The sequence below is a fragment of the Neoarius graeffei genome, chromosome 26 (genome assembly GCF_027579695.1).
Source record: "Neoarius graeffei isolate fNeoGra1 chromosome 26, fNeoGra1.pri, whole genome shotgun sequence".
In the NCBI taxonomy this organism is placed as follows: Eukaryota; Metazoa; Chordata; class Actinopteri; order Siluriformes; family Ariidae; genus Neoarius; species Neoarius graeffei.
The window spans coordinates 56143536-56160317 of record NC_083594.1 but is presented as its reverse complement, the minus strand read 5'-3'; the positions used below and the strand labels follow the sequence as shown (position 1 = coordinate 56160317).

The 16782-nt window shown below is 42.2% G+C and overlaps 2 protein-coding genes across 2 annotated transcripts; one reads left to right on the top strand and one right to left on the bottom strand.

The window, feature by feature from the left end:
• Positions 1-4486: 4486 nt before the first annotated feature.
• Positions 4487-11998, top strand: apobec2a (apolipoprotein B mRNA editing enzyme, catalytic polypeptide-like 2a). Its single transcript, XM_060910831.1, has 3 exons — positions 4487-4689; positions 7876-8417; positions 11563-11998. Coding segments are annotated over exons 1-3 (747 nt in total). The 3' UTR covers positions 11565-11998.
• Positions 11999-15573: 3575 nt separating this feature from the next.
• Positions 15574-16782, bottom strand: pth4 (parathyroid hormone 4). The gene is made up of 2 exons (XM_060910221.1): positions 16694-16782; positions 15574-15871 (listed from the first exon to the last, which is right to left on the bottom strand). Exons 1-2 carry the CDS (start codon positions 16780-16782, stop codon positions 15574-15576), a joined length of 387 nt encoding a protein of 128 aa, XP_060766204.1.

Here is a 16782-nt window from a genome sequence, read left to right as displayed (position 1 = left end):
AGTTAAGATGTGCGCGCGCGCACACACACACACACACACACACACACACACATAAAATGGTATATGTACATCTGACCTGTGTGTGTTTGAACTTGAACAATTAAGTCAATATTTAATGTTGGCCCAATGTGTGTGTGTGTGTGTGTGAGAGAGAGAGAGAGAGAGAGAGAGAGAGAGAGAGAGAGAGAGAGAGAGAGAGAGAGTTTATCACTGATTTCGATTTACTGCAGGAGTGGCTGATTAATGTTTGCTCAGTGTTGTTTTTCAGACAATCCAACACACACACACACACACACACAACTTGTATTTTATAATTTTAGCTGCTAAACTGAGGATGTAATCTGATGCTGTGTCACACTGTAATTAACACTTTGTATGAGTAAGCAGACTAAACACACACACACACACACACACACACACACACACACACACACACACAATCTCTTTGTTTGTGCAAGGTTTTGTTTCATAATGACTGCATTTACAGGCTGAATCATATTTCTGTGTTTTGGTGTGTGTGTGTGCTGCCCCTCAGTGGCTGAAAGAATTAATGAAACTAAAACCTCCTACATGAAAGATCTACGCAATCTGAATAAAATAACTAAAATCACACACCTCTTTGTGCAAGGTTTTGTTTCATAATGCTTGCATTCACATTTTGAAAAGTATTTGTTGGTTTTGATGACAGCTTGTGTGTGTGTGTGTGTGTGTGTGTGTGTGTGTGTGTGTGTGTGTGTGTGTGTGTGTGTGTGTGTTACCTGATCAGTGTGTGATGCAGGTTTGAGGTGTCCAAGTCCTGAGGGTGAGCTGTATAATTTACTCCAGTGAAAAAGTACAACTGTGTCACCAGGAAATTCATTATAGTTTAACAGGAAGTCTGTTTTGTTGAAGTTATCAACTGTTCACTGATGGAAACTTGAGTGTAAAACTGTTCATGACAACTGCAGTCCTAAAGTTAGCGAGACAACGTAGTCCTCAGCCATAAAAGCATTACTGTAAGAGTCCAGAGCGTCTTCCAAGTGTGTCTTTCGACTGTCCATATGGGGCCGTCCTCTACAGGAGCGATGTGATGAGACTCCAGCCAGAAGTAGGGCATCAGGATGGATCAGGCAGGTCTGAGGAGCAGGAGAGGTTCAGCATCACTGGTGTCTCAGGAGTGACATGTGTAAGGAGAGAGAGAGAGAGAGAGAGAGAGAGAACACAGGTTGTTGGGTATGCCCAATGTCACTTAGAGTAAGAACAGTGTACATTTTGCGCTGAGTGCCAGCAGGGACTCTGGCGAGATTAACTATGACCTCATAACTAAAAGGGAGAGCCAGAAGAGAACCCAGACATGAGGGAGGCCCGGGACATAAAACATCCAGCCACTGCACCGTCAGCAAACCCGAGTGAGCGAGTGAGAGTGGGGGGAGGACGACAGCATCCATACATCCCAGTTTACCAAAACACTCTGTCTGAGGATCCTCCAGATCTACTCCTTTACCTTATAAACACCATTAACACAAGGCTTGGCTAAACAGATCTGTTTTCAGCCGAGACTTAAACACTGAGACTGTGTCTGATTCCCGAACACTACTTGGAAGGCTGTTCCATAACTGTGGGGGTTTGTAAGAAAAGGCTCCGCCCCCTGATGTAGCCTTCACTATACGAGGTACCAGCAGATAGCCTGCGCCTTTTGATCTAAGTAGGCGTGGCGGGTCATAGAGGAGCAGAAGTTCACTCAGGTACTGTGGTGCGAGACCATTCAGTGCTTTAAAGGTCAATAGTAGTATTTTATAATCTGTGTGAAATGTGATTGGGAGCCAATGCAGTGTGGATAAGACAGGGGTGATGGGGTCATATTTTCTAGTTCTAGTAAGGACTCTTGCTGCTGCATTTTGAACTAACTGGAGCTTGTTTATGCACTTATTGGAATATCCAGACAGTAAGGCATTACAATAATCCAACCTGGAGGGAACGAAAGCATGAACTAGTTTTTCCGCGTCATGTAGTGACATTAAATTTCTTATCTTTGCAATATTTCTGAGATGAAAGAAAGCTATCTGGGTAATGTTATCAATGTGAGTTTTGAATGAAAGACTGGGGTCAATAATCACTCCGAGGTCTTTTACTGCTGCATGTGAAGAAACAGAAAGGCCATCCAGAGTTACTGTGTAATCAGAAAACTTACTTCTAGCTGCATGTGGTCCGAGTACAAGTACTTCAGTCTCGTCAGAGTTAAGCAGAAGGAAGTTAATAAGCATCCAGTGTCTAATGTCCTTCACACATTCCTCAATTCTATTAAGCTGGTGTCTCTCATCAGGTTTTGCAGAAACATAACATCAGCATATCATCACCATAACATATTATCAGCATAACAGTGGAAACTAATACCACACTTACGAATAATATCACCCAGAGGTAACATATATAAAGAAAAAAGCAGTGGACCTAAGACAGAACCTTGTGGAACACCAAACTTTATCTTTGTATGCAAAGAAAAATCATCATTTACATCAACAAACTAATCAGTTAAATAAGACTTGAGCCAGGAGAGGGCCGTTCCCTTAACTCCAATTACATTTTCTCATTTATCAAGGAGAATAGTATGATCAGTGGTGTCAGTCCTGATCAGAAGCCAACAGTAGGTCGTTCACTACTTTAACCAGTGCTGTCTCTGTGCTATGATGAGGTCTAAATCCTGACTGATGCATTTCATTCATGTTATTCCTATGTAAATATGAGCATAACTGCTGTGCCACAGCTTTTTCAAGGATCTTGGCAATGGGGGGGTGGGGGGGGGTGGTACTGGCCAATAATTGGACAGCTGATGGGGTTGAGGCCAAGTTTTTTAATCAGGGGTTTGATAACTGCTAGTTTGAAGGATTTGGGTACATAGCCAATTCTAATGGAAGAACTGATTATTTTTAGAAGCGGTTCAATTACTTCAGGTATTATCTGTTTGAAGAGTCACGTAGGTAAGGAATCTAGTACACAAGTTGAAGATTTTGATGTGGAAATTAGTGCAATTATTTTAGCCTCTCAAAGCTGAGTAAAGCATTCTAATCACTGATCTGATAGTTATATTGTTATCTCCAGACTTACTTGTCAAATTGTCTGGCTTGAAATTGATAGTCTGAATTTTTTTCCTGTTAACATGAATACGCTAACAGTACCACACTCACTCTAACACAAACACAGACTAACATGAACACACACTAATAAAACTGAATTTGGATAAAGAAAAAAGTTTTATTTCAACTGTATTTAATCTAATAAATTCACCTTCTCTGATCCTCTCACAGGTGCTTGTGTGTCAGGAATAGAGACTAAAATCAGATAAAACTTTGTTGTTATTGAGTAATATCATAAATATAGATAGAAATGTATTCTAATTAGAGTGATGTTTATAAATCTGTGAAGTGGCTCCATTTTTGTGTCGCCGTTTTTTTCCATAGCTTAAAAAAATGGTTATCAAAAACAGGTGAGGCAAGTCCAGGTAATTTTACCTCCTCTTTCCCACATTTCACAATCAGAGAGGCTTTCAGGAATGCAGGCGAGCCAGAATAGTGTGTGTGTGTGTGTGTGTGTGTGTGTGTGTGTGTGTGTGTGTGTGTGTGTGTGTGTGTGTGTGTGTGTGTGTGAACTGTATTGCTTGCTAAATGTAAGTTATTTAAATGGTATTTGTAAACACCCTTGTGATTTGTGGGAGACTGGAGGCAGACTTGCGAAAACTTAAAGTTTAATTTTTGTCACAAAACAGTTGTGAAGCAGATGCACGTGCAGGTTAGTGCTTTTATTAAAAAGTCCAGCAAACAAATCCAAAATGGTAAACAAACTCAAAATTTAGGTCAGGCAACGATTCAGGCAATCAGCAAGCATCAATACTGGGGCAAGTTCCAAAACATCAAAAACCAGAGAACAAAACCAGATCATAAACCAGAGGAGCAAAAACAAAATACAGCCTACAGAGATGGCCGCCACGGACTACAACTCCCAACATGCACAGTCACAGTCCTGTTCACAGTCACCTGAGTACTGATTATGCACACCTTTTCTGTTCCTCATCACTCACACACACACACACACACACACACACACACACACACACACACACACACACACACTATAGAAACAGACTTTGGAAAATGCCTCTTTGCAAAGTAACACTCACTGTCTTTAGCTGATTTACGAAGCCTTTATGTTTTGTCTCTGTGACTCGGATTGATCTGGTTTTGTTCTTGTTTTTTTGCTGTTTATAAGGGGTGTGGCTAATGTTCAGGAATTAGTTAAAGAAAAAAGAAATAAAGAAAGATATAGTTTGTGGGTCATTTAGCCTGTCAGGACAAGGTGTGCGTGTGTGTGTGTGTGTGTGTGTGTGTGTGTGTGTGTGTGTGTGTGTGTGTGTGAAGGAATGTCCCTCGTATCATTTATCTGTCAGTTCTGCAGTGCTTTTTATAGCACACACAGCAGCTGCACACACACACACACACACACACACACAGTTATGGCAGATCAGGCAAATAGCAGCAGTGTGAGACTCAGGAAGGACAGAGCGATGGAGAGAAATAAGGAAATGGAGGAGAAGAAGGGAGACAAGGGGACTAAGGAAGGCGCAGTGAATGGAGATGCAGCCATGATGGGCAACGGAGTGATGGAGAGTGAAAACCCTGAGGTGATGGAGCTGCCACCGTTTGAAATCATCACCGGGTGAGAGAGAGAGAGAGAGATAGAGAGAGAGAGAGAGAGAGAGAGAGAGAGAGAGAGAGTGGTTTAGCCTGTCTGTCCTTCCAGAGTCAAAATCTGGAGAAAACTTTATTTCTTTTTTGAATGATAAGCATGAATGACTGAAGCCCTGCCCCCACTGTCTCATATTCTTCATTTGCAACCATGTGACCAAAACTGCTTGCGTCATTGACCACCACCATGTTAGAGGATATACAATACATTTATACAGCGGTGAGATATACAGTGGTAAGAGTACAGACCAGAAGATAAAGAGGAGCTACATTTAGAAGCTTGTAGTCATTTCTCAAATCTATTTTAAAAACAATAATTTTGGCTGCTTCAAAAGATCAATATCTAACACAATCTATAATATATTTAGTTCTAAACGAGCCCTCACCAGGCAAAGAGGCTGCAGGATTTGAGGTTGTGGATTGACATGAATCTTTTTCAGTTGACTCTGTGATCGTTTGGGAAGATTCTTCAATCATTTTGCATTTCTTTCTGCACTCTGTAAGCCGAGAATTTCAAGCTACTGCTTTAGTACCATCTTTGATTTTGTTGTGGCCCGTATTTTGTGTCGGAGCCCAGTCTGGATCTGTAAAATTATAGAGATCAGCTGGTTCCCCTAATGGACAGAAAAAGCAAAATAAAAGCAGCGTCATGAAAAATGATATACAGATCTTTTTAAAATGAAATAATCGTAGAAGCCTTTGACTGTCAGCTCACACACTCGATGATTGTGGCGAGTTTCTGCATGACCAGGCTATTAAACGATCCAATATTTCTTATATCTTGTGATCTTTCATTAATAACTCGTTCATAGCACTTACCATTGATAAAATGTTCACTTCAGACTCATGTGGCTTTTGCTTCCTCATCGCTGAGATCAGCCCAGTTTATGTTAGACAGTCAGTGATGTCTACACTCCATGGACAACTCTCTTGTTTTTTTCTCCTTGATTATTTATAATTGCTAGAATTCTAAAGAGGGCGGCATGGTGGTGTAGTGGTTAGCGCTGTCGCCTCACAGCAAGAAGGTCTGGGTTCGAGCCCCGGGGCCGGCGAGGGCCTTTCTGTGCGGAGTTTGCATGTTCTCCCCGTGTCCACGTGGGTTTCCTCCGGGTGCTCCGGTTTCCCCCACAGTCCAAAGACATGCAGGTTAGGTTAACTGGTGACTCTAAATTGAGCGTAGGTGTGAATGTGAGTGTGAATGGTTGTCTGTGTCTATGTGTCAGCCCTGTGATGACCTGGCGACTTGTCCAGGGTGAACCCCGCCTTTCGCCCGTAGTCAGCTGGGATAGGCTCCAGCTCGCCTGCGACCCTGTAGAACAGGATAAAGCGGCTACAGATAATGAGATGAGATGAGAATTCTAAAGAACTTATAAGTCCCCTTGTCTCAAATAGAGTTGTGCCCGCATCCAATTACAGCACAAAGAGTTGGCATAGCAAAGAAAGTAAAGGAATTCTTGAGTGTAACAACCTCTCGGGTATATCTTCTGTAGTAAATGTGCGCCGTGTGAGTTTGTGTAGATCCTCCAACATGGCCCACTTCCAGTTCAAAGTGTCATGCATAATTAGCGATGACGTCACATGAAAATGAAGAATTGGCTGACATACTATCAGATTGGAATGCAGTCCAATCAACTCTGATCAATGTGATGAACAAGAAACTGTCACCATCTTCAAGCTTTGTCGCTGCACAACGACACATTGTTTTGATTGAAATGTTTTGTAGAACTCCACCCACTCATCCTGACAGTGCTCAGCCAATCAGAGCTCAGCTCAGTGGTGGATTTACATATAGGTGACATGGTGGCATCTTGCTGTGGGTGACATGGGGCACCCCCCCAAAAAAAAAAATTATCGGAATGGTGACATTTGTATGATTGGTTTTCTGTGGCTCATTTGCATGTGATGTCAGTGATATCCGTTCCTCCGTGTGGGTCAGTTAACCTTGTTGGAGTGATGCCCTCGTTCTAGTTGATGAGCTCAGCAGGTTACTTCCTGGAAAGGTGTCAGAAATCCGAGATGGGAAGGGGCGGGGGGATTACCCCAGGGTAGGGGAGTTTACATGAAGATAAAATGTGTGCGTATTTTGTTGGTATTTTGTATATTTTTGTGAAATACTGTATTGAGTGTTTTTGGGTGTCTTTTGCCAAACAGGTCATACGGATCATTCGGTTCCAATTCAGAAAGTTTGAAAAATTGTGCACAGTGATGTATATTTAATTGTGTAAGAAAAGTATGTTGAGTGTCAGACTCATACAGTCTATTGTATCTCACTGCACATTCAGGGGCACTTCTGAAATATTTTGGAGCACCCTATGAATCTTATTTTTGAATATTTATATAGTTTTAAATATTATGATTATTTTGTGTGACTTGTGTTGTTTTAAATGTGAGAATAAAAATTATAGTCAATGCAGAATTGTGCTTTTTTTGGCTGGAGGGTGGATTGGAGTAGATAGGCAATATTTCTTTGGCGGTTATTGGAGGCACTGAAAGGGGTTCACCCAGGGTGCCATAAAAGCTTGAAGCCCCACTGGCTCAGTTTACTGCAGTGATATGAGTGAAGCCTGCTGACTGGATGCTCTGTCACAGTGTGCCGTGTCACCTGAAACTCAGCCGGCTTTAAGTACTTTAATTCTATCTCTCTGTGGGTCACTCAGTACAGCTGTGTGTGTGTGTGTGTGTGTGTGTGTGTGTGTGTGTGTGTGTGTGTGTGTGTGTGTGTGTGTAACAGCAGGTATAAATAGACTGTGGATTATCACTGATATTTCTGTCCATCAGCATGGAGCCTCATTCCATCTAGCATAGTACACTGAGTGTATGAGTGTGTGCTTGTGTTTCCTGGGTTCTTCGGTTCTTCAGGTCTGTAGTTCTTTGGTTTTGTTTTATCAGGGTTCCACATTCTGTGCAGCATAAATGTATTTAACAGTCACAGGTCTTGCAATGCAGACTTCAGTTTCTCAGAAGGTTCTGTAACCCTGGTGGAAACACATCTGATCTGAAGAGCTCATGTAGCAGTTTGGCAATAATTAAATAATTCAACCTTCTGGTGAATAACAGAGAACCTTAAACACTACAGTAAGACTGCTGCTGGTTTCTGACCCACTCCATTCACATCTCAGGTGAGTTCACTTCCTCATCTTCCCTATTCCCTCCATAGGGACCGAATCGACCCGCTCTTCTTCAAGTTCCAGTATAAGAATGTGGAATACTCATCTGGTCGGAATAAAACCTTCCTGTGCTACCTGGTGAGTGAGGTGCGTGGTGCTGGTGATGAGGCTATACTGCGTGGCTACGTGGAGGATGAACACAGTAGCGGCGACCACGCAGAGAACGCCTTCTTCCGTCTCGTGCTGCCTCAGTATGATGCCTCCACCCACTACACCATCACCTGGTATGTCTCCTCGAGCCCATGTCCCTCCTGCGCCTCAAAGCTGGCCGAGATCCTGCGAGAGCACCAAACACTGCGCCTCACCATCTTCTCAGCCCGGCTGTTTGACTGGGAGGAGCCAGACGTGAGGGCGGGGCTGAAGGCACTTGCGGGGGCAGGCTGTAAGCTACGCATGATGAAGCCACTGGACTTCTCATACACGTGGGAAACGTTTGTGGAACACGACGGCCAGCGCTTCGAACTGTGGGAGGACTGTCAGGAAAACTACGAGTACTACCAGGACAAATTGGCTGACATCCTGCATTTTGACTGTGAGACACGTGTGCAGACACACACACACACACACACACACACACACACACACACACACACACCTAGATAGAACTAGATAGAACTCGACGCCAACGGCGTCGATGGGGATGCCTCCACCCGGTAGACTACACACTTTATTAAGTTGTGATTTGGGGATGGACATTTGACCTCACAGTAATCTTGACCTGGTGAAATTACTTGTATTAGCCTTGGAAATACTGTGTTCACAAGGTTTTCGGACAGACATTTGACCTCACAGTGACCTTGACCTTAGACCTTTTGATCTCAAAATCTAATCAGTTTATCTTTGTCCTCAAATGCACAAATTGTGAAAGTTTGGTGAAATTCCTTTCATTAGCCTTTGAGATATCGCGTTCACAAGGTTTCCGGACGGACGCACGCACGGACGCACGCACGCACGGACGGACGGACGGACAACCCGAAAACATAATGCCTCCTGCACCTTATGGTGGCGGAGGCATAAAAAGGCAGACAAGGAATAGGTGTAACTAATCAGCAGGAAGTGATGACCATATAAGGAAAGTGGTGAGCAAAAAAGGACAGAGGGAGTGCAAAGTGGGATGAGTCATCAGAGTGGACAAAATGTCAGACAAAAAGGCCAAAATATTTTGGCTATTATATATATATATATATATGTATATTGATTTATAAATTGTGGTGATTTACAAAGAGATTCATCACTCGAATATTTTTTTAGTATTAATACACAGGTGATTGTAGGAAATTGTGCGCTCTGATTGGTCAAGAGATTGATTGATTGATTGATTGATTGATTGATTGATTTTATTTTGTAAAATAATGCACAAAATACAACCCCGATTCCAAAAAAGTTGGGACAAAGTACAAATTGTAAATAAAAACGGAATGCAATGATGTGGAAGTTTCAAAATTCCATATTTTATTCAGAATAGAACATAGATGACATATCAAATGTTTAAACTGAGAAAATGTATCATTTAAAGAGAAAAATTAGGTGATTTTAAATTTCATGACAACAACACATCTCAAAAAAGTTGGGACAAGGCCATGTTTCCCACTGTGAGACATCCCCTTTTCTCTTTACAACAGTCTGTAAACGTCTGGGGACTGAGGAGACAAGTTGCTCAAGTTTAGGGATAGGAATGTTAACCCATTCTTGTCTAATGTAGGATTCTAGTTGCTCAACTGTCTTAGGTCTTTTTTGTCATATCTTCCATTTTATGATGCGCCAAATGTTTTCTATGGGTGAAAGATCTGGACTGCAGGCTGGCCAGTTCAGTACCCGGACCCTTCTTCTACGCAGCCATGATGCTGTAACTGATGCAGTATGTGGTTTGGCATTGTCATGTTGGAAAATGCAAGGTCTTCCCTGAAAGAGACATCGTCTGGATGGGAGCATGTGTTGCTCTAGAACCTGGATATACCTTTCAGCATTGATGGTGTCTTTCCAGAAGTGTAAGCTGCCCATGCCACACGCACTAATGCAACCCCATACCATCAGAGATGCAGGCTTCTGAACTGAGCGCTGATAACAACTCGGGTCGTCCTTCTCCTCTTTAGTCCGAATGACACGGCATCCCTGATTTCCATAAAGAACTTCAAATTTTCATTCGTCTGACCACAGAACAGTTTTCCACTTTGCCACAGTCCATTTTAAATGAGCCTTGGCCCAGAGAAGACGTCTGAGCTTCTGGATCGTGTTTAGATACGGCTTCTTCTTTGAACTATAGAGTTTGAGCTGGCAACGGCGGATGGCACGGTGAATTGTGTTCACAGATAATGTTCTCTGGAAATATTCCTGAGCCCATTTTGTGATTTCCAATACAGAAGCATGCCTGTATGTGATGCAGTGCTGTCTAAGGGCCCGAAGATCACGAGCACCCAGTATGGTTTTCCGGCCTTGACCCTTACGCACAGAGATTCTTCCAGATTCTCTGAATCTTTTGATGATATTATGCACTGTAGATGATGATATGTTCAAACTCTTTGCAATTTTACACTGTCGAACTCCTTTCTGATATTGCTCCACTATTTGTCGGCGCAGAATTAGGGGGATTGGTGATCCTCTTCCCATCTTTACTTCTGAGAGCCGCTGCCACTCCAAGATGCTCTTTTTATACCCAGTCATGTTAATGACCTATTGCCAATTGACCTAATGAGTTGCAATTTGGTCCTCCAGCTGTTCCTTTTTTGTCCCTTTAACTTTTCCAGTCTCTTATTGCCCCTGTCCCAACTTTTTTGAGATGTGTTGCTGTCATGAAATTTCAAATGAGCCAATATTTGGCATGAAATTTCAAAATGTCTCACTTTCGACATTTGATATGTTGTCTATGTTCTATTGTGAATACAATATCAGTTTTTGAGATTTGTAAATTATTGCATTCCGATTTAATTTACAATTTGTACTTTGTCCCAACTTTTTTGGAATCGGGGTTGTACATAAATATAGTGTACATTAAGATACATGGATAACACAAGAAAGTGTATAACACTTATTTCCATTGTGGTCCAGATTCGGATTATTTCTCGATAATCACCTTGAGTGACTCAGCAAAATGGTGGCTGATCACTCAGTCACTGTAAAGGAGGAAGAATTACAAATGATGAAAGAAAATGTTGTTCCTAAAAGCACTAAAGATGCTCTGAAATTTGGTCTAAAACTATTCAAAGGGATCGTGGAATTGGGATTTATTTTATCGATTTCAGAGCAAAGTATTTTATGTGACTCGGTGTAGATCAGTGAAGTAAGTCTGCGCCGCAAAGTTATTACATTTACATAAAGATTTTGATGTTTGAAATCAATAATTTTTTAAAATAATCACCTGTGTATTTGTACTAAAACAATTATCCGCCTCAGGCTCAGTGAATAATTGTTAAATATTACTCAGTCATCCAGCTCAGCTCAGTGAGGGTGTGATTATTTGTATTAAACTTTTATACAGAGAGGAAGAGATACTCAGTATACTGAAAACAGATCAGGGGTCTCTCTCTCTCTCACACACACACACACACACACACACACACACACACACACACTATCCTTTTACACTTTTATAAATACACACAGTAAATCAACATCACTGTCATGGAGCAGCAGCAGACTGTATATCAATGAATCTATCTCTCTCTCTCTCTCTCTCTCAGGATCCAAATGGGAAGTGAACGATTGGAGTTGCAGATGGTTTATTACTGTGTGCATCCTTCAAATTTACTTCAAAAGCCTGAAACATTTTGTTATATCACGTTTTTATTATTGATTTAATGTTATGGGGGGAGTATTTTGTACTGCTGTTTAGCTGCATATTAATGTTTATATATAATTTCTTGTCTCATATATAGGCGTGTGCTGATATTACACTCTCATGTCATAATAATGACACCACATTTTATCCTGGTTTACAATAATGTCACAAAATTATGTTATAAAATGACAGTCGTCCTCCCTGCAGACTCCACAGTGGGAGTGACAGTGTTTATTCATCTTACTCATGATTACAGGATTGTGTGTGTGTTGAACATGGAGGAATCGTTTACATTATCAGCACAGGACTAATCTATATACCACATTTTAAAGCAGTAATTATCAGATGTTTTTATTTTATTTCATTTTTCTACAGACAAGCTGTCTCACCTTAATTCTGCACCTTCTGTTTATTATTATTCACATTTCGGATGAGTCAAATGTTTTATATTGTTTAAAAACAATGCAGTGCAGAAATGAAGTTCATTTAGTTTAACTCTTCTATCCTGTTTAGGGTCCAGCTAATAAAATAAAATAAAATCTGGGCGGCACAGTGGTGTAGTGGTTAGCACTGTCACGTCACAGCAAGAAGGTCCGGGTTCGAGCCCCATGGTTGGCGAGGGCCTTTCTGTGCGGAGTTTGCATGTTCTCCCCGTGTCCGCGTGGGTTTCCTCCGGGTGCTCCGGTTTCCCCCACAGTCCAAAGACATGCAGGTTAGGTTAACTGGTGACTCTAAATTGAGCGTAGGTGTGAATGTGAGTGTGAATGGTTGTCTGTGTCTATGTGTCAGCCCTGTGATGACCTGGCGACTTGTCCAGGGTGAACCCCGCCTTTCGCCCGTAGTCAGCTGGGATAGGCTCCAGCTCGCCTGCGACCCTGTAGAAGGATAAAGCGGCTACAGATAATGAGATGAGATGAGAAAATAAAATCTTTTATTTAGCATATCACAGTTGACCCTGTGTGTTTCTGGGGCAGTTACACAGTCTGACTAGCAGGTGTCTCCAAACAGTGACTTGTTTGTTTGATTGTTTGTTTGTTGGTTTGAAACCTTCAAGATTCTCCATCATTTCAAAAACAGCAGATCCATAATCATAACCAGATGAAGTAGTATAAGAAGAGAGAGAGAGAGAGAGAGAGAGAGAGAGAGAGAGAACAGGAAGCTGTGACCAAATATGGATTGAAGGAACCATGACAAGGGTGAGAGTGTACTGAATCATCAGGAGGAAAGCAGTATCATCTGTAAGTAAAGTCTTATTAAAAGGAAGTTGTGAAGTGGAAACTCCATCAATCAATCAAATGTATTAAACATGGGCAGTGTATCGTCTCAAAAAAGTTAAACTATCACAGGTCTAGCGCCCCTGCTGGCTGACTGCAGTATAATCTTAGCCCCGCCCATCCCCATCAGTTTCAATAGCAAAACAGCATTTTCCCCCCAAGTTACTTTTATCGTCCAAACTGTCTCTCCACCTCCAGTGTCTAATCTGAGCAGTTAGTTTTCCTTCTGCTGAGATCTGCACATCTTTATCTGCCCCAGAAATTAGATTTTAAAGCGTTATTCTTCAATAAAGAAAAAAGGCATGGCTACACTTGGGAATTAAGTGATTGACAGCTTTCTTAAACAGTTAAACAGCCATTTCTCTGGGGGAAAAAACATCTGAAACACCGAGAAGTTTAAGAGGAAAAGGGTTCGTTTAATCACACGAGCTTCATCATCTCAGCACATATAGAGGTTTTCGACCCATGTGACCGTTGCCATGTCAACAAGTAGCCGGCGCCATTTTGACGGTCACAAATATGGCGACTACCGGTAGCGATACACTGTTGATCATGATGAAGTCTCATTGTCGAGTATTTTATCCGGCCTAGATGACACGAGTAAGAAGCGATATCACCAGAAAATCAATGATGCTGGTGTACGTGATCCGTACACGTTACCAGGCTATCTTTTTCTGGCTTTGCAGCGCTGCAGATCTTCCTGACCTGCAGTCAGGCGTGTGGGAAATACCAGGGAAAAAACATAAAAGAAAAAGGAACGAGATGCAGAAAACACCTTCACTATCCAGCGACGTAGGGCATTTACAGGGCGAGCAGAGGGAGAGGTATTTGCAAAAATTGAGGTTAGCAGGCTTAGAGAACGACGTTTACCTGCTTCCACCAGGATTGTTCACTGATGTACGGAAGTACACGAAGCCCTCGTCTTTACCTGACTTTGGCCCACATGATCTGTATACCCATGTCGTTAAAAACCAGGCTGGGTAACATGCCTACATCAGCGGGTCGTCTCTGGAGCCGGTGGTCGCCATCTTATTACAGCTAAGGTTTGTTCACCTTTTCATTTACTTTCGGTCCTCAGGATAAACAAAATGTTATTAAATGTCATTGAAATAACTTCTTAGTCTGTTGAGACATGGCCCGTTATAAATTTGCTGTTACCAGGCAATGACCAAGAACTGTATTATTAGGGTCGGTGTCTGTGTTGTAGCAGTTTACTAGCAGCTAGCTGTTAGCACTAGCTAATGTCAACAACATCATAGCTGGTATGTTACTGTAGCAATGTTTACGTTCAGTCATTTGGATGACTGTTAAAACCTTTCAGTCTCAAGTTTTTCCTTTACTGTATTTACTAGTTTACTGAGCTAGCGCGCTCGGGCAGGCTGGGAGCGAGCGCGTTAGGGTTAGCCTGCCCGAGCTACTAGCTCCCAGCCTGCCCGAGCGCGCTAGCTCAGTAAACTAGTAAATACAGTAAAGGAAAAACTTGAGACTGAAAGGTTTTAACAGTCATCCAAATGACTGAACGTAAACATTGCTACAGTAACATACTAGCTACTGTTGTTGACATTAGCTGGCTTGACCTTCAAAATGGTGGACACCAGGGCGTCACGTCACCTGTGACGTCACGTCGAAAACCTCTATACACAGCAAAATCCCCAGTGTTGAATTAACACCCAGAGTGTTGATTTGATTTCCAATTGGACACATATAAACACAGTAGGGTGTTAAATCAACACTCTGGGTGTTAATTCAACACTGGGGATTTTGCTGTGACCATGATCGGGATATGATTTCAGGATTCACGACAGCAGCAACTGAAATCTGCACAAAAGCCATTTGTTCATCAGTGAACACACACACACACACACACACACACACACTGCTTATAACATGAGGTCAGTGTCCAGAGTAATGAGTTCTCCCTCCCTGTGCACTGCTGACTGCGGTCTAAAGCAGCTGCTCCTCCTGACAGCAGGTGAAGCAGGTGGTGCTGAATGTCCAGGTCATGTTCACACACCCTGATGAAGAAATATCTCCAGCTGAAACTATTTAAACTCTCTGGATAAATGTAATAAAGAGAATTTGAGAATGTGACCACATTTGTCTGATTTGTTTCTCCCTGAGAACAGTGAGGTTCCCCAGCACACACACACACACACACACACACACACACTGCTGACAGATTAACACCATGATGGAGGAATTCTGCCTTCATCTCTCTGGAATGGGAGTACGCCATCCATTTTTATAGTCAATCAATCAGTCGATATGGTCACAACATTTTGAAATTAAATTAAATTTTAATTTACATTTAATTTAATACATTTCATTTTTCTTTTCATTTCTTTGTGCAACATAATGAATTCACAGTTTTCACTTTACATGACGTACAAATAATATTTTATATCACACAGAATAAATCATTCGTCCTGATGTTCAAATCTCACTTTAATGAGTTATTTCTTTATATGTGATTTTATATATTTTGGGCAGTTTTGTACGAGTATCTATCTATCTATCTATCTATCTATCTATCTATCTATCTATCACCTTTTTTCATTTTTTGTTCTCGTTTATTTTTGTAGTTTTCTGAAGAGTCTAAATTAATTTCTGTGCCATGTTCTGACCGGCGCAGTTCCTCTTCAGTGTTTGCTGGAGTCAGTGCAGTGTGTTGGGTTGATTCTCCTTGGTGCCCTGTGCATGTCTCTCAGCGCCAGCGCCCCCTGGTGGACGCCGCTGTCCATCACAGGATGATATCTGAAGGCATCTTCCTCATTCCCCTCATCATCATATTTCGTGAAGGAGGAGAGAGAGGAGGGTAAAGAGCGCGGCTCTGCTGTGTGCAGCCTCTCGATGGCGCTGGAGAGCCAAATCAGTCTCCTCAGACTCTGAATGGAGCGACCACGATCATGCATCAACTGATGCTCCGCCACTGCACGCCTACACACACACACACACACACACACACACACTGATTCAGCTGATTTTTCTGTTACTAAATTATAGATAGATAGATAGATAGATAGATAGATAGATAGATAGATAGATAGATAGATAGATAGGAGTTGAGTGCAAAAGTTTGCAGCCCCTGGGCACTTTTAATTTTCTCCCTTTTTATAATTTATCTATAAATATCAGCTATCTTTATCTATAATATTTTTAATGAAATGATGGTGGGCGGCACGGTGGTGTAGTGGTTAGCGCTGTCGCCTCACAGCAAGAAGGTCCGGGTTCGAGCCCCGTGGCCGGCGAGGGCCTTTCTGTGTGGAGTTTGCATGTTCTCCCCGTGTCCGCGTGGGTTTCCTCCGGGTGCTCCGGTTTCCCCCACAGTCCAAAGACATGCAGGTTAGGTTAACTGGTGACTCTAAATTGAGCGTAGGTGTGAATGTGAGTGTGAATGGTTGTCTGTGTCTATGTGTCAGCCCTGTGATGACCTGGCGACTTGTCCAGGGTGTACCCCGCCTTTCACCCGTAGTCAGCTGGGATAGGATCCAGCCCGCGACCCTGTAGAACAGGATAAAGCGGCTAGAGATAATGATGATGAGATGAAATGATGGTGAATCCTGCAACAAAACATCCCTCCAGAATATAAAGAACATGAAAAGAGAAATCTTATTCTTATCATCTCAACACACACCATTTCATCATTTTAGTTCTTGTGAAACTGAACTCACTGAAGTCTTTCCGCTATATTTTAGATTTCTTTTCAATTTCTTCCGGGGGTTTACAAACTTTTGCACTTGAGTAAAACCAGACACTTGCCTCTCGTCCTCCTGACTGTGAGCGACCGTTAGCACGATGAACAACATGCAGCTGATGAGGAGGCAACAGCTCCGTCCTTCCTGCACCAT

What these genes read in the sequence shown, in the direction of transcription:
- apobec2a (XM_060910831.1), top strand. Translation starts at nt 4,487, where the DNA reads ATGGCAGATCAGGCAAATAGCAGCAGTGTGAGACTCAGGAAGGACAGA. An exon ending in CCGTTTGAAATCATCACCGG is followed by an intron (nt 4,690 to 7,875) that starts GTGAGAGAGAGA and finishes TTCCCTCCATAG; the next exon opens with GGACCGAATCGACCCGCTCT.
- pth4 (XM_060910221.1), bottom strand. Translation starts at nt 16,782, where the DNA reads ATGGTGCAGGAAGGACGGAGCTGTTGCCTCCTCATCAGCTGCATGTTG. An exon ending in CACAGTCAGGAGGACGAGAG is followed by an intron (nt 15,872 to 16,693) that starts GCAAGTGTCTGG and finishes GTGTGTGTGTAG; the next exon opens with GCGTGCAGTGGCGGAGCATC.